The 21,801-nt window shown below is 43.5% G+C and overlaps 1 protein-coding gene across 2 annotated transcripts in view; it reads right to left on the bottom strand.

Annotated features, from left to right (window-relative positions):
- Positions 1–21,801, bottom strand: part of WIPI1 (WD repeat domain, phosphoinositide interacting 1) — a 412,373-nt gene that overhangs the window by 112,288 nt on the left and 278,284 nt on the right. For both annotated transcript variants that reach the window (XR_013598783.1, XM_078654292.1), the window contains exons 9-10: positions 17,482–17,646; positions 13,666–13,773 (exon numbers count right to left, since the gene is read on the bottom strand). Coding sequence is in view for 1 of the 2 variants with exons in the window: in XM_078654292.1 (XP_078510418.1) it covers positions 13,666–13,773; positions 17,482–17,646 (273 nt within the window). In the remaining variant the exon portion in view is untranslated. The remainder of the gene's footprint in view (positions 1–13,665; positions 13,774–17,481; positions 17,647–21,801) is intronic.

Below are 21,801 nucleotides of genomic sequence, written 5' to 3'. Positions count from 1 at the left end.
CCCCTTATGAAATGTGACCATGGCGGTGGACTCCCTGGGGCCTATATTGGCTTGGGGAGGGGGCTGTGACCCCTCCCCTAATGAAACACGGCCACAGGGTGGGCTCCTCGAGATCTATAATTGGCTGCCATTTGGGATTTTTTTCTGCGATCCAACAGGAGTCTCATTTGATTTTGGAAAAAATGCTGATTTATTTTGCATTTTGGCCCAGGGGTTCCCTCCCCATGGGGCTTAGGGGGCAGGGGTCCCTACCCTGCCTCTTTAGATTTCATTTTTTGTTTAACCGCATGCGTGCGGCCGTTTTTCCCACGGAATGCAGCATTTTTCAGATTACCGCGTTACATGATGAGCTCAGCTCGTCATCAGCACACGGTAGGTAACGCTGATGACGAGCTGAGCTCGTCATCAGCATGGAAGGGGTTAACTTCAGGACAGGGACTAAGTCCTTGAGTCCTGTAATGGCTTCCAGCAACATTTTTCTCATGTTGCTGGCAGCCAGAGCATTCGCTCCAGCGGGTGTCTGACTCCAACAAGAGTGAGATGGCCCATGGGAAAAATATCTCCCTGGGCCAATCAGAGCGCTCTAATTTTATACTGGTGCTCCTAGGAGACTCTCTTTAGCCTTTTGTGGACCCAGCTGTCCAGACATATAATTATTCTAAACTTAGTTTCTCAAAACCTACACCATGGACCTACACCAAATCATAAAAAGCACGATCTGTGGACCAAGATCTAGCTTTCTGCCAAATTTGGTGTAATTATGTTAAGCAGTTTTTGCTGTGGAGTTTCCTAAAGAAGTCCATGGAGAATGCATGGGAATTTGTGTTTTGGTACCCCACTTTTTTCTCGGGCCCCATTGGATGGATCGCCCGGAAACTTTTATTATTCTCACCTTTACTAAAATCAGAAATCGCTTTCTGGTCAAGGGCCTTGAAGGTGCTCTGGAGCCCAATGAGTTTCTTGACTGAATCCAGTTCAGCTTTCCGATTGGACATAGGACTTAAGCCACCGTGGCAGTGGCTCCGGCTTCCTATGTGATGCTTGAGTTTTATTTCGCTCTGCTGTCTTCCTGCTGTTTGACCTGTCAAAAGTCTTTGATGCAGGTGACAGTGCATCTGTATCAATTACATTCGAATGATCACCTTGGCAGACACGGCTCTGGACTGTTTAATTTTCTTCCTTCTAGACAATACATAATCCATTTCCTTGCCTCTGTTTCACTGCAAAGAAGGGTCAGTTAGATGTGGAGTCCCACAGGGACGAGCCCTTCCCTCATCCTCTTCTACATCTATATAATGCTTCCTGGGGAGTTGATTAGGACTGTCATATGGTGTTCACTCACAGATTCTCCTTGGAGTTCAATACACACACCTCAAATGTAACTTTACATCTCACTAAAATTCAGATATCTACAAGACTAGATGGCTCCATACTTTCTTACGCTTAATGGCAACAGGAATGACATTTTTATCACTCAGTCTGGTCCCTCCTCTTAGGTAATTCTTCTGTTCTGACTCTCACTTAAGCTGTAAGAACTTTGGCCATGGCTAGACCAAGGCCTGTCTCTTAATGCCTTGATTAAAAATGGTTGGGCTGCACGTTGTCTAGTGCACAGAACCCTGAAGAAACTATTCCTTTTCTACCTCTTGAGAACTGGGTTAAACTGATGAGATCAATGATTCTGTTACGTCTAGATTATGGCAATGCCATTTTTGTAGGAGTCCAGAACATTCAGATTGGCAAATTTCAGAGACTTCAGAATATGGCAGTGCATCTGGCCCGTGGAAATTCGATCATGTCTCTGAATCGCTTTGGTTTCTTCAAAGGCTTCTTGTCTGAAAACAGATTCATTTTAAGGTCCACAACGTGGACTCCGAGTCACGTTCTTCCTTGCTTTCAACTTAAACTCCTCAAGGTCTCTCAGAACAGGGTTCCGCTCGCCACTGGTAGTCCTCCGCCACTGCAAGGTCCGTTGTGAGAAGAGGTCTTTCAGGATCCTTGGGCCTAAACCCTGGAATGACCTTCACGCCTACGTGTGTCAGACCAATTCTATTACAGGACCGGAGGCTTCAGATTATGCTTCTCATTCTTTACTGAAAACATCACAGCAGCCAATGAAAATGCGTATTTTCATTAAATAACAATAAACAACTACATTTCCCATGATGACATGTACATAGGCACGCCCCCATAGTCCATAAGAACCCCTTGCGTGCAGCCATCTTCCTCTTTCTTTGCTGGTCACAGCGAGATAAGTGCACTTGTTCCCTCTATCTGCTGTATAGCAATCGTGTTTTCATTGTTTAAGACTGTTTATGCATGTTTTTGCTGTAATTGGAAGTGCCTATATCCACTTTAATAGCGTTGAGGGATTGTGTTTAGCAGGCGAGCGCTTGCTGATGAGCGCGTCGCTCTGATGTGCTTTAATTATTTAATTAATTGTTTTGTTCGATAATGCATTCCTGTGTGGCCTAGATTCACGCGATTTAGCGTGCGGAGGTAGCGGTCGTTGACCGGGGGCAGACCAATACCTTATCTGTAGTGAGCCTTGTTCCCGGGATTGTCAATCTCCCCTCACGGTAGCACGCTCCACGCGCATGCGCAAGGGCTCCCCTGATCGCCCTGTGACGCGTAGTGGACCGGGTGGCTCTCGGCGTACACGCGCTCCCCAACGCCTGAATTGGGCTCCTTTTTGGGCGTTTTCAGGCGGCGTGCATTACGCGCGAATATCCGAGTAGTTTTTCTTGCAATTAGGGACGGTCTTCACTCTGCCCTTACGATCGCCTGGTGATGGTAGTAAAATACTGGCCTGAATTGAGTGAGCACCAGCTCAGAGGATCATTTGTTGGCCAGGGTCTCTGACCCTTCGGATTACAGCTTTGCTGAGGTTTTTTTTCTTATGACTGATATTGGTGTGCATGTGGGCTGACACCCCCCATTACCCTCCTTGTGGCTAAATAAGGGCTTATCAGACCATATTTCAATTCTATCTCGAATACCTATAGAGGTTTCTCGCCATCCCTGATAATGGCTGAGTGGGAGCAGTACCCTGAGGAGTACGCTGAGGAGGAGACATACGAAGGACAGCAGGAAGCTGTTTTGGAGGACAATCTAGTTAATGCATTGGACGCCTCGGTCCTGTCCTCGGTGAACAAGGCTATGGAGACCACGGTATAAAAAAATCAAGCTAAACAGCTTGCCCTCTGCGCACTGTGACTGTTCCCCTTTGGGTTTCTGTATAATTACTCTAAACAATTTACTTTCCAAATTCAAAAAAGAAAACGACACAAGCTGTGATTTCAGTCACATTCAATTGTATTATTGATCCATAATCACAAATATATATGTAACACTTATATTAGTTGAATGGATAAATTCATTAAGTCTTGATGTTATAATCACATCTATATGACTTTCATCTTACAAATTATGGCCACAAGTTGTCATGCCCAATGCATTTCGGGCCCCGCGGCCCTTCGTCGGGGGCAATACCTGAAAAGAGACATAAATCTTATTGTTGCTACATGTACTGGTCTTACATCGTACAGTTGTGCAATATGCCACAATGAGTTTTTAGCATGTAAAAACGTACATCGATACCAAATTAATGAAATGGGAAATGCGTTTAAGAAAACTCTAATGAACCATGGTCATGAGTATACATGTGCAAAATAAAAATATACATAATACCACATTGAAATAACACGTTGAAAATGCTTTCAAAAACATGTAGTTGGTTGAATAACCCTTATTATGTGAAATGACTCACTTGTGCCACCTGAAGCAATGCCGGAAAATTGGGGGTTCTGTGCGGTGTTTATATTGAGAGCGTGGTAAGTCAGGTCTGTGTTTTTCAGTTTACTGAAAAAATGATAAAGAAACATGTGAGAATGCACCTGCTCAAATACGGGTAAAATGAACGTGCCGGTTTAGACCCTGGAAAATCACACTCACATGAGGCTTTACTGTGATGTCAAAATATGGCAAGCACGAATATGTCGACGATCACGTGAAAAACAATTAGTGCGCCCGACCTAAAGGAAACAGAATGAGCCACGATTTAGAAAAACTCGTTCTTATCGATTCAATCGAGCTCCGCTTTGAACCATGTCCGATACACTATGAAACACACTCTTCACTTAGTTAAACCCTTTCCATGATTCGAACCAACATAATCTCGGACTGACCTTCCTGTTTATCCAACTGTAACACGCAGACTCTAATCGGTCATCACTTTTCCATTTACGACTTGGCACAACTGTCTAGAAGAATGAAACGGCAAAACTGAAAAAGCGCTTTCATATAATTACATGATTCGTCCTGCCCCAAAATCAGTGCAAAAGTACCTGAAAGCATCGACGATACACTTCAACCAAGCCGGACTGTTACCACCATACAATCTTTCCACCCTGACATAGCGCGACGCCGTTAAATGACGTGACTCTTGGAAAATAAAAATAAATGACGGACCAAACGATAGAACGAAAAAAGCATGGAACCATGGACAAACCTAGGGGTCACTCAGGAAGCGCCATTTTGTAATGGGAAGGTGTGTGTATGAGCGGGGTCATATTGGAAATAATGTAAATAATTTTCCAAAACAGCATTTCCACATGGTAACAAAACAAAATGCATAAATACAGTTCTACAATACGAAATCAACTATCCTTCTGCGTACAGTGATTGTGCAGTTCTCATAAAAAACAAGTAAGGTCCACTCGATCATTGATCCCTTTGGGATCTTGTGTCTGTAATCTTCGAATCCAGAATATTTCCCTCTGTAAAAGAGTCTTAGTGAGACATTTACCCGGTGACGGGGTAACCACTTCGAGGATCTGGAATTTCACCTGCGCTATAGTGTGTCTGTGGTTCTTCCAATGTGTGGCCAAACTACTCTTGGGGTTCTTGTTTCTGATAGTACTCTTGTGTTCGGAAATACGGATTTTAATCTTTCTTTCAGTCTTGCCTATGTACAAAAGTCCACATGGGCACTTAATGGCATATATTACATTGGCTGTGTTGCAATCTGCACTGATTCTAACTGGAATTGTTTCTCCTGTGTGGGGATGCTTTACACTATCAGTCACGATAACATTATTGCAGTGAACACAGTTTTGACATTTTTTCATGCCCTTGTAGGTTTTGGGTGTAATCATAGGATGACGTTTCAACATTTCTTTGATGTTTCTTGAACGTTTGTAAGCAAAAATGGGCTTATCGCAAAACAACCCTTTGAAATCAGTCTCATGCCTCAGTAATTCCCAATGTGAAATGATGCTCTGTTTGATCTCATTTGAACTAGTGGAGTATTTAGAGACAAATACCTGACGATGTTGTTGCTTTTTCGCTTTCGTGATAAGTAGAGATTCCCGCTGTAATTTGTCAGTCTTCTCCTTTGCTATTTCTAGCACAGTAGGAGGATACCTTTTGGATGCGTATTTGGTTATAATGGTGTTCAGATTGGTTTGAAACGTTTCTGCTTGTGAACAGATTCTTTTGGCTCGTCACATCATAGAATAAATGCAAATGCAATCTCTTTTTGTTATATCGACGATATTTTCTTGATCTGGCAAGATACGAAAGAAAGGCTGGAACATAAAATTGCTCAAATGAATTTGTATGATGAGAACATTCAATTCACTTGTAACATACAACAAAAAGAGATTGCATTTTTGGATGTACTTGTGAAAATAGAGGACAACACTATACAAACTGAAGTATACCACAAGGTGACTGATAAGAATACGGCCCTTATGTACAACAGTTTCCATTCTAGGAATCTCATTAACAATTTACCTTATTCTATGATGTTACGAGCCAAAAGAATCTGTTCACAAGCAGAAACGTTTCAAACCAATCTGAACACCATTATAACCAAATACGCATCCAAAAGGTATCCTCCTACTGTGCTAGAAATAGCAAAGGATAAGACTGAAAAATTACCGCGGGAATCTCTACTTATCACGAAAGCGAAAAAGCAACAACATCGTCAGGTATCTGTCTCTAAATACTCCACTAGTTCAAATGAGATCAAACAAAGCATCATTTCACATTGGGAATTACTGAGGCATGAGACTGATTTCAAAGGGTTGTTTTGCGATAAGCCCATTTTTGCTTACAAACGTTCAAGAAACATCAAAGAAATGTTGAAACGTCATCCTATGATTACACCCAAAACCTACAAGGGCATGAAAAAATGTCAAAACTGTGTTCACTGCAATAATGTTATCGTGACTGATAGTGTAAAGCATCCCCACACAGGAGAAACAATTCCAGTTAGAATCAGTGCAGATTGCAACACAGCCAATGTAATATATGCCATTAAGTGCCCATGTGGACTTTTGTACATAGGCAAGACTGAAAGAAAGATTAAAATCCGTATTTCGGAACACAAGAGTACTATCAGAAACAAGAACCCCAAGAGTAGTTTGGCCACACATTGGGAGAACCACAGACACACTATAGCGCAGGTGAAATTCCAGATCCTCGAAGTGGTTACCCCGTCACCGGGTAAATGTCTCACTAAGACTCTTTTACAGAGGGAAATATTCTGGATTCGAAGATTACAGACACAAGATCCCAAAGGGATCAATGATCGAGTGGACCTTACTTGTTTTTTATGAGAACTGCACAATCACTGTACGCAGAAGGATAGTTGATTTTGTATTGTAGAACTGTATTTATGCATTTTGTTTTGTTACCATGTGGAAATGCTGTTTTGGAAAATTATTTACATTATTTTCAATATGACCCCGCTCATACACACACCTTCCCATTACAAAATGGCGCTTCCTGAGTGACCCCTAGGTTTGTCCATGGTTCCATGCTTTTTTTGTTCTATCGTTTGGTCCGTCATTTATTTTTATTTTCCAAGAGTCACGTCATTTAACGGCGTCGCGCTATGTCAGAGCGGAAAGATTGTATGGTGGTAACAGTCCGGCTTGGTTGAAGTGTATCGTCGATGCTTTCAGGTACTTTTGCACTGATTTTGGGGCAGGACGAATCATGTAATTATATGAAAGCGCTTTTTCAGTTTTGCCGTTTCATTCTTCTAGACAGTTGTGCCAAGTCGTAAATGGAAAAGTGATGACCGATTAGAGTCTGCGTGTTACAGTTGGATAAACAGGAAGGTCAGTCCGAGATTATGTTGGTTCGAATCATGGAAAGGGTTTAACTAAGTGAATAGTGTGTTTCATAGTGTATCGGACATGGTTCAAAGCGGAGCTCGATTGAATCGATAAGAACGAGTTTTTCTAAATCGTGGCTCATTCTGTTTCCTTTAGGTCGGGCGCACTAATTGTTTTTCACGTGATCGTCGACATATTCGTGCTTGCCATATTTTGACATCACAGTAAAGCCTCATGCGAGTGTGATTTTCCAGGGTCTAAACCGGCACGTTCATTTTACCCGTATTTGAGCAGGTGCATTCTCACATGTTTCTTTATCATTTTTTCAGTAAACTGAAAAACACAGACCTGACTTACCACGCTCTCAATATAAACACCGCACAGAACCCCCAATTTTCCGGCATTGCTTCAGGTGGCACAAGTGAGTCATTTCACATAATAAGGGTTATTCAACCAACTACATGTTTTTGAAAGCATTTTCAACTTGTTATTTCAATGTGGCATTATGTATATTTTTATTTTGCACATGTATACTCATGACCATGGTTCATTAGAGTTTTCTTAAACGCATTTTCCATTTCATTAATTTGGTATCGATGTACGTTTTTACATGCTAAAAACTCATTGTGGCATATTGCACAACTGTACGATGTAAGACCAGTACATGTAGCAACAATAAGATTTATGTCTCTTTTCAGGTATTGCCCCCGACGAAGGGCCGCGGGGCCCGAAATGTATTGGGCATGACAACTTGTGGCCATAATTTGTAAGATGAAAGTCATATAGATGTGATTATAACATCAAGACTTAATGAATTTATCCATTCAACTAATATAAGGGTTACATATATATTTGTGATTATGGATCAATAATACAATTGAATGTGACTGAAATCACAGCTTGTGTCGTTTTCTTTTTTGAATTTGGAAAGTAAATTGTTTAGAGTAATTATACAGAAACCCAAAGGGGAACAGCCACAGTGCGCAGAGGGCAAGCTGTTTAGCTTGATTTTTTTATTTTTTTATTTTTTTATATATATATTTTTTTTAATGTTTTTTATTTTTTTATGTTTTGTCTTTTCGGCGCAGTATGGGCATTGCGTCCTCCTCTGCAGCACGCTTAGAGAAATATGTTACGATAAGTTCAGCAATCAATTAATTTCAAAAAATTGGAGTGCCTCTCCCATTACTAATTTTCGTTTTATGGAGACCACGGTCCCACAAACGGTCCAACAAGCTCTAGCAGCAGCGTTACGCCCTATTAGAAAGCAGCTTGAGGGCTTTGCGAAGAGGCACGGCTACGATAAAAAGCCGCAGAAAAAGAAGGCAGAGGCATCTACATCTGCTCAGGCCTCGTCTGACTCTGCAACTTGGCCACACCCACAAGCACTATCTGCTTTACCTGCCGGCGAGGCAGTTGATCACTCGTATTCGGAAGGCAAGGCCAAGGCTAAGCGTAGGGCCCATGCCAACACGGATACTGACACTACAACCACTAATACAGACACCGACACTGATACTTCGGAGGAACCTCCTCCCCCAAAGAAGGCTAAACCCTCCTAGCCGTCTGGAGCGGTACCTACAAACACCCCATTCACCTTCGACCCTTCTGATATCATGCACCCCAGATCCTCGGACTGGGTGCCTCCCGCCGCAGTCTCTGCATATCTGCATAAGAACCTTAGGAAGAGTTTCCCAAGAGAGGTGCGCAATTGCCTAAAATCGGAGTGTCCACGGCCGGAACTCCCGGACAAAGTGGCGGAAACGCCAGAGATCGATGCTAGCTTTTTGACTTTTCTCCGCAAATTTTCCAAGGACCCTAAGCGCGGTCTTGACCGAGCATGGAGAGGATGCCAGGACAAAATGCTGGATGTGGCCAAGATTCTCGAGATGGCCTTAGCGGCCAAACAATCCTCTACCCCAGTTGATCCGGATATATTGGCAGGATGGACCCAGAGGGCCATATGCCTCATTGGCAACGCCAACTGCGCCATATCTTCCGAGAGACGAAAATCTCTCTTGATCAAGATGGATAGTAACCTGACCGCGTTGGCAGATGCGGAACCGGGACCCCTAGCAGTGGGTCAGCTCTTTGGCGACAAGTTTGTAAAGGACGTCTCTAAGTACGTCAGAACTTTCACGGCCTTGGATAAGGCGCAGACAGGGATCAAGAGAGCCCTTAGCCAGGGTGTTTTTAACAGGGTCGGAGGAGGCGGGGTCGCTCGTCAGGCCGTGGAGGTCCCCAAGGCTCCCAGAGAGGTGATTTTGGGCGTGGACGAAGCGACTACGACTCCACCAGAGGCGGGACTTTCTACCCATCCCGCAGGAGGTTCAACAGGGGACGCTTCCAGTCGAATAACAACAGAGCGAACTTCAAAGTTCAACAAAACACAAGTGAGCGTTTCAGACCTTTCTCTTCTTCCGTTGGGGGGTCGTACTCAACACTGCCTTCAACAGTGGCAGGACTTAACACAGGACGCCTGGGTGTTACAGACAGTGCAGGGTTTTCACTTAGAGTTTTATTCTCGTCCTGTTCAATCAGGTACGCCTGCAGATCTCTATTTTTCCCAACAAGATCGCAGTTTTATAGAGGCGGAGATTGTTGGTTTGCTGCAAAAGCGAGCGATGGCACCAGCCATCCAAGGGCCTCGCGGCTTCTGCAGCAACATCTTTATTGTACAGAAGAAGAGAGGTGGAAACAGACTGGTTCTGAACCTCAAGGATTTCAATCAATTTCTAACGTACAATCACTTCAAGATAGAAGGCATCCATCTTTTAACGGACTTGCTACAGGAAGGGGACTGGATGGTCAGGTTGGACCTCAAGGACGCTTACCTCTCCATTCCCATCTTCCCTCCGCATCGCAGGTACCCACAGTTCAGGTGGAACGGCCAATGGTACGAATATTTGGCTCTGCCTTTGGGGCTCTCCTCAGCTCCTTGGTGTTTCACCAAGATAATGAAGCCGGTTGTGGCTCATCTACGGGAGAGGGGGATACGTCTCATAATTTATCTGGACGATATCCTGATAATGGCACAGAGTCAACAGGTTCTTCTGCAGCACCTCGCCCTTACAACAAAGCTGCTTCAAACCCTAGGGTTTGTCATCAATCCGAAGAAATCAGTGATAGTTCCCACTCAAGTAATAGATTTCCTGGGTTTCACGATAGACTCGATGTCGGCCCAGCTGTGCCTTCCAAAGGCGAAACTGAAGGATCTCAAGAAAGATATCCGGAAGTTGCTGAGCAATCAGACAGTAACTCTCAGGGCGATTGCCAGAGTAGTAGGGATATTGGCCTCATCTGTCCAAGGGATATTCCCGGGCCCTCTTCACTACAGGGCCCTGCAAAGGCTAAAGATCAGACATCTTCAGAAGTGACTGTCCTATTCGGACGTCATCCCTCTATCAGAGGAAGTACGAACCGAGTTGCAATGGTGGCTAGACCATGTAGACGCCTGGAAAGGCAGAGCGATTTTCGGCTCCCAACCAGAAGTCATAATCGAGTCCGACGCCAGCCGGTGGGGCTGGGGGGCGCACTGCGGAGACATCTCCACAGGCGGCAGATGGTCTCCACAGGAGCTTGCCTTGCATATAAATTGCTTGGAACTGCTCGCAGGGTCGTTCGCCGTGCGGACTTTATCCCCGAGGCAGGCCTCTTGTTGTATCCTCCTTCACATGGACAATGTGTCAGCGGTGAGGTACATCAACAAGTTGGGCGGCACAAGGTCATTATTGCCTGACGAATCAAATATCGGTAGTGGTGGAATATCTTCCGGGCCAGTCCAATCAGGTGGCGGATTAGAACTCGAGGTACCTCAGAGACTACAGCATCTGGAAGCTTCTTCCAGAGGTCTTTCAGTGGATACAGAATATTTTGGGTCCATTCCAGACGGACCTCTTGGCCTCCAGACTAACGTACCAACTCCCGCATTTCTTCAGTTGGAGGCTGGACCCACTAGCGAAAGCGACCGATGTCTTACTCCAGGATTGGTCGAAGGCAACCCAATATGCCTTTCCCCCCTTCATGTTGATCTCCAGAGTAATGTCGCAGGTGATCAGACAACGGGCGGAGATAGTCATGGTGACGCCATGGTGGACGTCCCAGTTGTGGTTCCCCAAGTTATTACAGTGGAGTTGTGATCTCCCACGACTCCTACCGGAGTCGGAATTGCTCTTGCTGGGCCCTTATCAGGAGCAACACCCACTGATAGTGGAAGGCACTCTTCAGCTGATGACCTGGAGGCTTTCAGGGAACAGTGGCAACTGCCAGGTGTTTTGAGCAGGACTTCCGAATTTATCAAGCAGGCCTGGGAACCATCCACAAGAAAAAGGTATTCCTCTGCCTGGAAAAACTGGGTGGATTGGTGTATGGAACGACACTTGGATCCCGTGGGGGCAGGGGTACCCCACGTGATAAACTTTTTATCGGATAAAGCAGCGGAAGGATTGGCTTATAGATCGGTGAACAATTTCCGATCCGCCATTGCAGCGGGGCATGCACAGATAGACGGGAAACCGGTAGGCATGCACCCAGTGGTGTGCAAGTTACTTAAGGGTATTTGGGTGGCCAACCCACCTAAACCCAAGTATACAGGTTTGTGGGATGTTGTGGGATGTTTCATTAGTTCTTGCATTGTTTAACGGATGGCCTGTCAACACGCTCTTAAATAGGAAACATATATCGGCCAAGTTGGCCATGCTACTTTGCCTTTCAGCATGCAGACATTCGTCGGACGTGCGAGCTCTCGACGTTACAGGTAGAGTATTTAATCCAGAAGGAGTTTCCTTTACCATTACAGGACGCACAAAAACAATGTCACGTCATATTAGTTATAATGCATTTCATGATAATGAGAAATTATGTGTGGTACACTGTTTGAAGACATATGAGGAATGCACAAAGGCCATCAGGCCTCAGGGCTGTTCACAATTGTTGATTGCATTGCAAAAACCTTTTAAAGCTGTGGCGGCCGCCACCATCACCAGATGGCTTAGTTATATTATGAAAGAAGCTGGCATTGACATCACCATATTCGGTGCTCATTCTGTAAGAGGCGCTATGGCGTCAAAATCATTTATGTTGGGTTCCAGCATTCAGGACATTATGCGTAGCGCAGATTGGTCCTCAGAGTTCACTTTTAAGACATACTATTATAAGCCGGTGGGGGATATTACCTCTGTTGTTTTCAATGAGCGTTAAACTAGCATAATCTGAAGCCTCCGGTCCTGTAATAGAATCAAAAATTAGCTAGCATTCGCGCCAAGAATTTTCAATTCTATTAAGGACACGGAGGCGAGGATTATCCCACCCGGCTTGGTTATGTGTAACAGCTTGCCCACCCAGTTATTTTCGGTGGTTACGGTTTCATCTCCTTTGTTTCAGGATCAGACAAGAAATCTGACTAAACGCAGAAGACTGCCAGGATATTCAACCTGAGGAGGACGTTCTTTCTTCCATGTTGGAGGAGTTATGATGTTATTCAAGTTATTTTGGACTTGTTCGCTACAAAGAAAGAGGAAGATGGCTGCACGCAAGGGGTTCTTATGGACTATGGAGGCGTGCCTATGTACATTTCATCATGGGAAATGTAGTTGTTTATTGTTATTTAATGAAAATACACATTTTTATTGGCTGCTGTGATGAATGAGAAGCATAATCCTCGCCTCCGTGTCCCTAATAGAATTGAAAATTCTTGGCGCGAATGCTAGCTAATTTTTGACTCCACCTTCTGTTTCGTAAATAGATGAAAACTCCTCTGTTTTGTCAATGATTTCCTGGTTTCCTATCCAGTCTTTTGTCTCTGCTTGTTTGTTCTAGTATTTTTCCTAGCATCAACGTTCCTTTGAGTGAATGTCGCATTTTAGAAATGAATAAATATAAATAAATGTGTTAAAATAGGTGGCTTGATATGCATTGGAGGAACCGTCTGCATCAGCAGCAGCCTGGGCAACAATTCTAGGAGAGACTGGGAAGGCTCGGCACAAAACAATGCTCAGGCACCCTCAGGCCCATCTACTGCACCCATAGCCCTCAGTCCCTTGATGCAAAACACATAGTTGTACATTGTTCAGCTGGTGGGGACTTTGAACGCGCAGTAAAGCCACTGCTACCTAAAAATAGAGAGCAAATTGTGGAGAAGTGTGGCTCAATGGTTAGAGCGGCAGACCCTGATGCAGAGGTCTAGCCCGGGACGCAGGGTTCAATTCCCCACCTCGGCGGGTCTTGAGCTAAAAAATTCCACAGACCTGATAATTCTCGCCTCGGTTCCTATTCCAATCATGGAGTCCCACTCTGCAACTCTGGGCAATAGCTTGCTTAATCTCCACAACGGCCCCCACAACGCTAAGGGTGCCTGGCCTCCACCTTGGGGGTGCCCAGGAGTGGACACCTCACAGGGAAAGGCAGGATGGGTTCCACAGCGGTATTCGTACAAGCACCTTGAGACCCTTGCGGGTGAGTAGTGCGCTATACAAGTATCAATTTACAAATAACATGTAAGTGGGAATATTATTTTTAACAACTACAAATGCCCCATTACCTGTGTTTCTTGATCAAGACGCATTCTCCTCCATCCTGAGGGTCTAGGTTATATATGTAGAGGTGTCCATCAGATGATGCAACCAAAACACGTGGCAACTTCTGAATCCTAAAGGGAAGTTCAGATGCAAAGTGGTGACTTTAAAGCATGCTGAGTGGTATTTAAAGTATACTTCCTGTACACACGCCTGCTGCAGACTGGAACCTGCGATGTACACATCTGAATCCCTGTGGGTTGACTCATCATTCGTCACTCAAGCACATGTATTGGTGAATTAACATGGAGTTATAACAACGTTCTCCAGGGTTGTGCACTTCTCCAGGTTCACATGCAGGGTATAATACACCAAAGTGCGAGAGGCAGAATCTTGGAACACTTTAGAATAAATATTTGATGGGCCGTCACTATTATTGGGACAGGCTCATCACCCATTATTTTATGTTTTGGACTAAGGGAAGGCTACATCTGAACCAAGAGAAGACATCCATGTTGAAATGAGTGGCAACATATTTGAAAAACGTGCACTAGTATTGGCTCTAATATAGATGACCATATTCGGCATACTGAAAATCAGTGTGAATATATATGGTGCTTTGTTCTGGGGCATATAGTGCTGAAAGTGCAATGCCTAGGAAAAAGTGAAAAGAGTTAAAGAGTAACAGGTGTGTTGAAGACTGAGACTGAATGTTATCAAGTGTTTTGAGCACCGTTCCATTGAATACTTACATGTTTGCGATCCTTGTGATATGATTCAGTCTGAGGAGCAGCACCTGCTTTGTGCCTTAACCTCTTCGATGCTAATGACAAGGTCAGCTCGTCATGCAGTTCCACTGGAACTGTGCTTATGACGAGCTGGCCTTATCATGAACAATGGAAAATTAGGATCGTCAGCATAGGAGAAAAATACACTGTAGCATTGAAGGTGTTAATTGTCAAAACGTTGTCTAATGTTTCATAGGACTGACTTCTTGAACTATAGAGCGGAAAGTGAGCTGATGATGAGTGATGCAATATGTGAGGTCATAATTATAGAAAATAGGGACCCCTCATTACACAATATACTTGCTAGTCGTAGGGAAATGAACTATTGAGATACGAAAGTACATAAGCAAGTGTATAACTCTCCATCACTGGCAGGGGTGGGAGGGATGGAGGGTGGTTTGATAGGGGGTTTGTTAGATAAAAGGCACCTCAAAAAGTTATTTCATCCTGAGCCTCTTATGATTGAGATATGTTCTCTCTAATGTTAACCTGATTATATGTCCTTCTGCCAATAAAAAATGTTTTTATAAAAAAAGTGTATAACTCTCCATAAAATATTCTTTGTAACAAAACAATGTGATTATTAACAATAGATCAAGTGCATTAAATCAAAAGAAAAGAGCAGACAAATATGTACCAATATTAACATATTTTTGGGGATTTATTTTTTTATTATTATAAGCAATATATTTATTTTCATTAAGAAATAGTTAAAAACAAAGATAACAACATAATCATATATCTAAATGACAACGAAACAATGTTGTTACAATTCAATATTCAGTTTGATTTCAGTTGAGATATCCTGTGTCACTGTAGATCGTGGGAAGGCATCGTGGGTAGATGTTGCCAAGAATCTTTGAAGTAGAGTTATACACTTGCTTATGTACTTTCTTCCCTCAATAATATGTGAGGTCCTAAGCAGTGAACATGAGAGAACATTTGTTGAACATTTACTCAGTTTTCCCGGATACTTGTAGGTGTAGTGGGTGTGCCCTGTTTTTTTCCAATCTGCATAAAAATGGAGGCGTTTACCAGAAGTGCTGCAGTGCTACCTCTCTCCCCGAGAATGTCCCGTGGGATGGCTGACAAGATGTTTGGTAGCAAAAGCCATAAACCACTTAGCAAAACATGTTGTTGTGACTACAACTGTTTGGCATTCTTACTTGATAGTGTTACTGGATTATTACTCTCCCTTTCACCCTTCTGTAAAGCGCTCCGATATCCCTCGTGATCTGGTTGGCGCTATATAAAACTTTATAAAATAAAATAAAAAAATAAAAATGTTTAGAAGTGCAGAAGAAAAACCTGCTACTAACATCTTTTAGGTGAACTGACATATTTAGTTTTCTCAATGTTAAACCGGAGCTGTCTTTTGGACTCAGTAGCTGGAATGATTATTCCAGTGGAGCAAATAAATTGGAAAATAAAAGCTTGAAGAAAAATAGTGGATTTAAATGAAATCCAGAAACACTCTTATGAAGAAACCTAAGCTGCGTACTAGAGGCATGTCTGCATGAAAAATAAGAAAAAGATCAGCAGTGCATGGATTTCAATACATTATATATTAGGATTTACAGTTACAATAACAGCACTTTTTCAGGAAGTATCTGCCATAAAAGAGAATTTCTACAAAGTCAAAGCATGTTAATGGCAGATGCTTGGCTGTGTTAAAGTCCTTATGAACGCGTGTTTACTTCAGAGCCCTTTCACTGCAGGTGCTCATGTTTATCTTAATCACTAGCTGTAAATTTAAATGTGTTTTAAGGGTGTGTTGTGCAGGGCACCTACTTTGCTGCTGCTCCTCTCTCCCTGTAAATAAATGTTATCCATTCAAAGGTTCTTCTGTGCATCGCGTGCCTGTGCCCAGCGACGCAGGAACATCTCAAGATATTTGAGTCTGCTCCTGGCTTTGGGGACGGACATGGAAGTCCTAAAAGTGATCATAGGGAGAAGATCTGTGGCTTGGAACGGGTTTGCCCACTCCGCGTGGTGCTTCACCTGTAATATGGCTCTTCATGGCCAATGTGCTCATGCAGGTTTGCATGACGGAGGCCCACCCTAAGTTACGATGTGCCTGTGATGTGGAGGGTTGAGAATTCCTTGGCAAACCTGCGCTAATCGAGCCCCCCCCCCCCCCCAAATAGGATAATATAGCTTAAATTCCCTCCTGAGCCCCAAGCCCAGGACTGCAAGAAAGACTGAACTCCTAACACTCACAGGCACGGCCACGGATACCAGGCAGCACGGGGTTGGGGGAGGTAGTGTGGGTTAATCATGGGCTTCAGGAAATCAGGAAAGGGCTGGAGCCTCATCTCTTCGAGGAGCACTCCTCCCAAACAACCACGGACATCATTTAAGGGTTACTGTTGCGACCCCTGGCATGCCCTTTGTGACCCCTGGTACTGCCTTTGCAACCCCTAGCGTCAGCAGTTGCTAAAATCAGTGGCAGGAACAGAAGCAGCTCGTTCTTATGGACGTCGGTGGGGGCTTCACTTACCTCGTTCTTTGTCAATTTTTATTATACTAGTAGTGAATAATATTACATTATTCACTATTAGTTAATTAAAAAATGGAGTACAAATAGCTGGAATATGACTTTCCCTGGCAGCTGAGGTAAGTCAAAAAATGATTTTAAATGTATGTATGTTGTGTGCGTGCAGTTTTTAATGTTTTTATGTATGTGTATTATATGTGTGTGCATGTGTAGGCAGAGTACGTGTGAATGCGTGTGTATTTATAAGCATATGTATGAGTGAAAGTGAAGGATAAGGGGCATGTGAAGTCACTTCCGCTACCGCAGGCATTTTTGTGACTCGACGTCAATGCACACAACACGCTAAATGAGTGTGGGTCGTAATATTTGCTGCTGTGCACGTAAAGTTCTTCGTAGTCCTTCGCTAAGTTTGTGCTATACAAAACCCCACACCTAAGAACATACACATATTCTTCTGCAGTTTGTGTTGCACTAAACCAATTGGCTCTTGGAGATGTCACCGCCCTTTTCTCCCACTGAATTCACACTAACAAAGAGCGGAAACGAAGTTCACTTACGTGGCTAAAGTGCAGACGTTCTTTTGATCGGAGAAGTTTAATCGAACTGTGGCGAAGGCGCGATCCTGGTTCATCATGTCTGAAACTTGGGTCGGGAGGTAGTTGCTGGCCGCCGTGAGCATCTTACCCATGTATCCGGTCCATGAGGGAGGCTCGTCCAAGTTGCTGAAAACAGGGACATTAAATTAATGATTCATGCATCCAAATCGCCAACAGCACTTTAAATCTCTATGCCGCAAAGACACTTTAAACTGAAATTAGAGAGGTGCTCTTAAGAATTTAAAGGAATTTGTAACTTTTTCTTTGCTGACTTACCATCGGTTAAACATTGGGCGTTCGATTCTTTAAAAAGTCGTAAATCGCAACGAGAAGCTCTGCAACATTTGAGGGGTGAAGATTTACGTTATTAAATCACAAGAGTTTCCAGAGGTGTGCATGGAAACCTCCAGCAGTCACAGGTTCCCAGGAACAACTCTGAGTAACGTGTGAATTCACGTTCTGCATGCCGAACTATGCAGGTGTATATTTTATTTATTCTTGCGAAAAAACTGCTGAGAGAGTGCAAGTGGAAATGCTAAAATGTGTTCTTCTTTGTCCACATAGAAAACATTTTACCTAGTGGAGAAACTCCTTCTCATACACTGTTTGGCTGGGGACGGGGGTCCTTTCTCCTGCCCATCCCGGAAAGGGACTCACGCCTGGCCTGCCCTTGTCATGAGAAACATTTTTCAGAGTGAAAAGTGTTTAGAATGGAGCGAATACCCATCAACATGGACAGATTTAGGTGTGCTTACCCTCACCCAGGAATCCAGCCCTCAAATATCCACTCCACGCTGCTCTGCGTACATTAACTCACACTAAAATGTCTGCGACAGTAAATGCCTTTACGAATGCATAACCAACTTCTGAGATTTTCAGAAGTGGTTTCTACACTCATAAAAAAGGTATTTTGGTTTAAACTAAACGTGCACGAATAGCTTCATGAATCCGTCCCAGCCTTAATCGCTCAGAATTTATTTGAGAAGCAAACACTGCACCTTTCCTTGATTCCTTTTTGGTAAAAAATAAACTGGACATAATTATAAGCGATCAGTAATGTCAAACTCAAGTTCTGCTGGTTGCTGGCGAGATTACTTAAATAACCGAAGTAACTCGATTTCGCTAGCATTTCATGTTGCGTCCGATTTTAATTTGTTGACGTGAGTGCCACCCTGTGGTCACCTTTAGATATAACTTGTAAATCGATTAAACACATGTTGCTAAAGTATCACTCTTAAACTCAGATTTTTTTTGACGCTTGTAAAACAACGACTGAAAACATTATTACAATTTTGTTGCAAGATGTTTCCTTTGTTGTTTTTTCGCAAAAAAGTGGGTTTGCACTAAACTAAAAGAACTGAAGATGTTCGAGCGGTAGTGGGAATAATACACAGTGATGCTTGCACTAAAAGTGATTAAAAAAAAGGACGTAAGGATTTTTTTTACTACTACTACTACATTAAGCGAGTCCCTAACCCACTACTTGTTCTTAGAGAGCATCAGTGTTTAGAAACATGGATACCTCTGAATCGAATAAAACACTTAGAGTCGTGTACTGATTAACACAGATTAGGCACTTGCGGCCGTAAAAATGCTTTTTCTCAGATGTACTAATTCCATTTTAGGAGCAAGAAAACGTTTTCCGACAACAAAATGGGATTACAAAGTGATACTGATTCGTTTTGTTATCTGGAGTGGCACGTTGTAGGAGACTGTTGCACATTCAGATTTAGTATGCTATGAATCAATATTTTGCGACCGATATCCAGCTGTAAATCATTGAAAAGTGACCTATCCCTCAAATAAGGAGGTAACCCAGTCACAAAAGGGAAGGAATCCACCTAAAGCCCCTTCCCCTATGTGAATTAAAAAAATAAAAAGTTTGCTGAGGTATAGGCAGTGGTTCGCGAGGCCACTGCCAACTCTCAAGCAAACAAACAAAAAACAAAAAAACAAAGCGTTTCTTTTTAACCCCTTCCATGCTGATGACGAACCCCAGCCGTCACGCTCCACGGTGCTCGGGTACTGATGATGGCTGGGGTTCGTCACGGCCCCGCCCTGTTCTTTTGTTTACCGCACAGCGGCGGAATCGGCCCAGCATGGAAGGGGTTAAACCCAGTCACTTTCCTTTAATGAAAATAAGCTACAATTAAAAGAAAATTAGCTTTATTTAATTGTGATCACAGACATGGCGGTCTGATGACCCCAGCTGGTCACCGTCCCTGTGCTGGCCTCCTGTTGTAGCGAGTTGTAATTTACGACCAACCTCATTATTATTCATAAGGTGGGTCAGATTGTGACCCACTATGAACAGGAACTTTCGAAATTATTCATTAGTACATAAGTCAGTTTGTAAAATTCTTTACTGGTTGCACGAATACTAGTCACAATTTGCAACCAGTTTTTGCAACTACCTATTCATACAGCTGGCACATACCACCGCACACTCCAGTTCCTGCCCTCAATTTTAGGTACGCTTGCAAATAGCATGCATATGGTGTGGTACATTTTGCCTCATTCCTCTGCATAGCTCTAGAAAAGTTTGATCATTCACTCGAGATGAGGAATGAATAACAGTATGACAGCAAATTAAAATCTAGCCACACTGCCCTCCTGACTTTAATGGGAATGGGACTATATTACAGCATATTAGAGTCTAACATATGATATATTCAAAGAAAAAACCATAAGCATATGCTTCAAATAAGTCGTGTATTAAGCACTCACTACTGAGATTTGTGCGTGATCACCAGGTCACATGTTCAGATCCTGGCATTGCCAATTCAGCCTCTCATTCTTCCAAAGAGAATGGAATGAGCGCTGGGGCGGATTACGAATGGATGGAGTACTAAACCGTTATGCATAAAATGCTTTGACAAAAATTGATAACAGGATTTGTTAAAATAACATAAGGCATTACCCCCACCGTGAAAGTCCAATTTGTTTATTTGCAGCTCATATTGTTTTTGTACTATACTAAACATACAACTGAAAAACCTTCTTCAAACCCACTAACAACTATACAATTGCCAGAAATCTTGATGTGCTACCTTAAAGTTAGATTCTAATGCCAAACGCCCAATAAACCAATATGAGGTTAAAAGGTGGGCGACTCTCTCAAGCGGACAGCTTCAAAGATGCGCCTTCTGCATCCTTAAGAGGGCACAGGGCGATGGAATGAGGGGGTGAACAAGCACATTGAGGCCTCACTGAGGGCACAGTGACTCCACTGCTAAGCTCACATTAAAAGGGACGTGCCCCTAACTTCTTGAGGGCAAGAGGCAGGGTACCAACCAGCCTTTCAATTGCAATGGGACTCCAGTCACTCCCAGCCACGCTGCCTCCGCTTGTGAACATACTGCAAACAAGCACCCCTGGTCGCGGATTACCCTCGTACAACTCCACGCATCAGTGCTAACCCCAATGCACTCAGTACAATGAGACTTTTTTTTTTTTTAAACATGTTTTTATTGTATTAAACATGGAAGGCGATTAAACATACAGTTGCAGCATCATAAACATATATGGTACATTTACAGTCAGGTCCATTTAGTATAGCATCTTTAAATCAGTAGGCATTCTGGCAGATCGGATACATATATAAAATAGCATACGTGCACGTAATTATAACTCTCAATCTGAAATGACCTCTTCCTCGTCTAGCCACGGGGGCTCACATATATCACCCCTGAACTTATTCCATGCACCCCATATTCGCTCCCATTTCCCAGGGCATCCGCGGTGGATAAATACCGCTTTTTCGGCCACCATTGCTTCATCCATGTCCCTGCACCAGTCCCTTAATGTAGGCAGCACATCGGAGCCCCACAGCTTGGCAATATTGCGTTTCGCCATCATCATACCCAACATAGCCCAATCCTGTTGACGATGGGTTAGGTCAGTTGCTTCCCATATATTCAACAAGCAGCGCCGGGGAACGGGCAGCAGGGAAACAGTTATGGTCTGGTAGATGGTGCGCATCACAGCAGTCCAGTACATTGCCACCCGACCACAGTCCCATATAGTATGATAGAATGTCCCCTCCTCCCCACATCCACGTAGACAATACATATGTGAAGCCTTTACTATCTTGTAGAGGACCGTTCTGGTGTAGTATGTGCGGTGTAATATTTTCAGTTGGACTAATTTAAGCCTGGAGGGGATAGCCATCTCCCGCGGGAAGGAGAGGGCCTCTTGCCACTCCGAGTCATCGAATTCACCAATATCATGAGACCAGCTCAGCCTCAGTTTAGAGGACATGTCAGGAAGGTTGTTAACCAA

The sequence above is a fragment of the Lissotriton helveticus genome, chromosome 7 (assembly GCF_964261635.1).
Source record: "Lissotriton helveticus chromosome 7, aLisHel1.1, whole genome shotgun sequence".
In the NCBI taxonomy this organism is placed as follows: Eukaryota; Metazoa; Chordata; class Amphibia; order Caudata; family Salamandridae; genus Lissotriton; species Lissotriton helveticus.
Note: the sequence above shows the minus strand (reverse complement) of the source record. Positions and strands in the feature narration are given on the sequence as shown.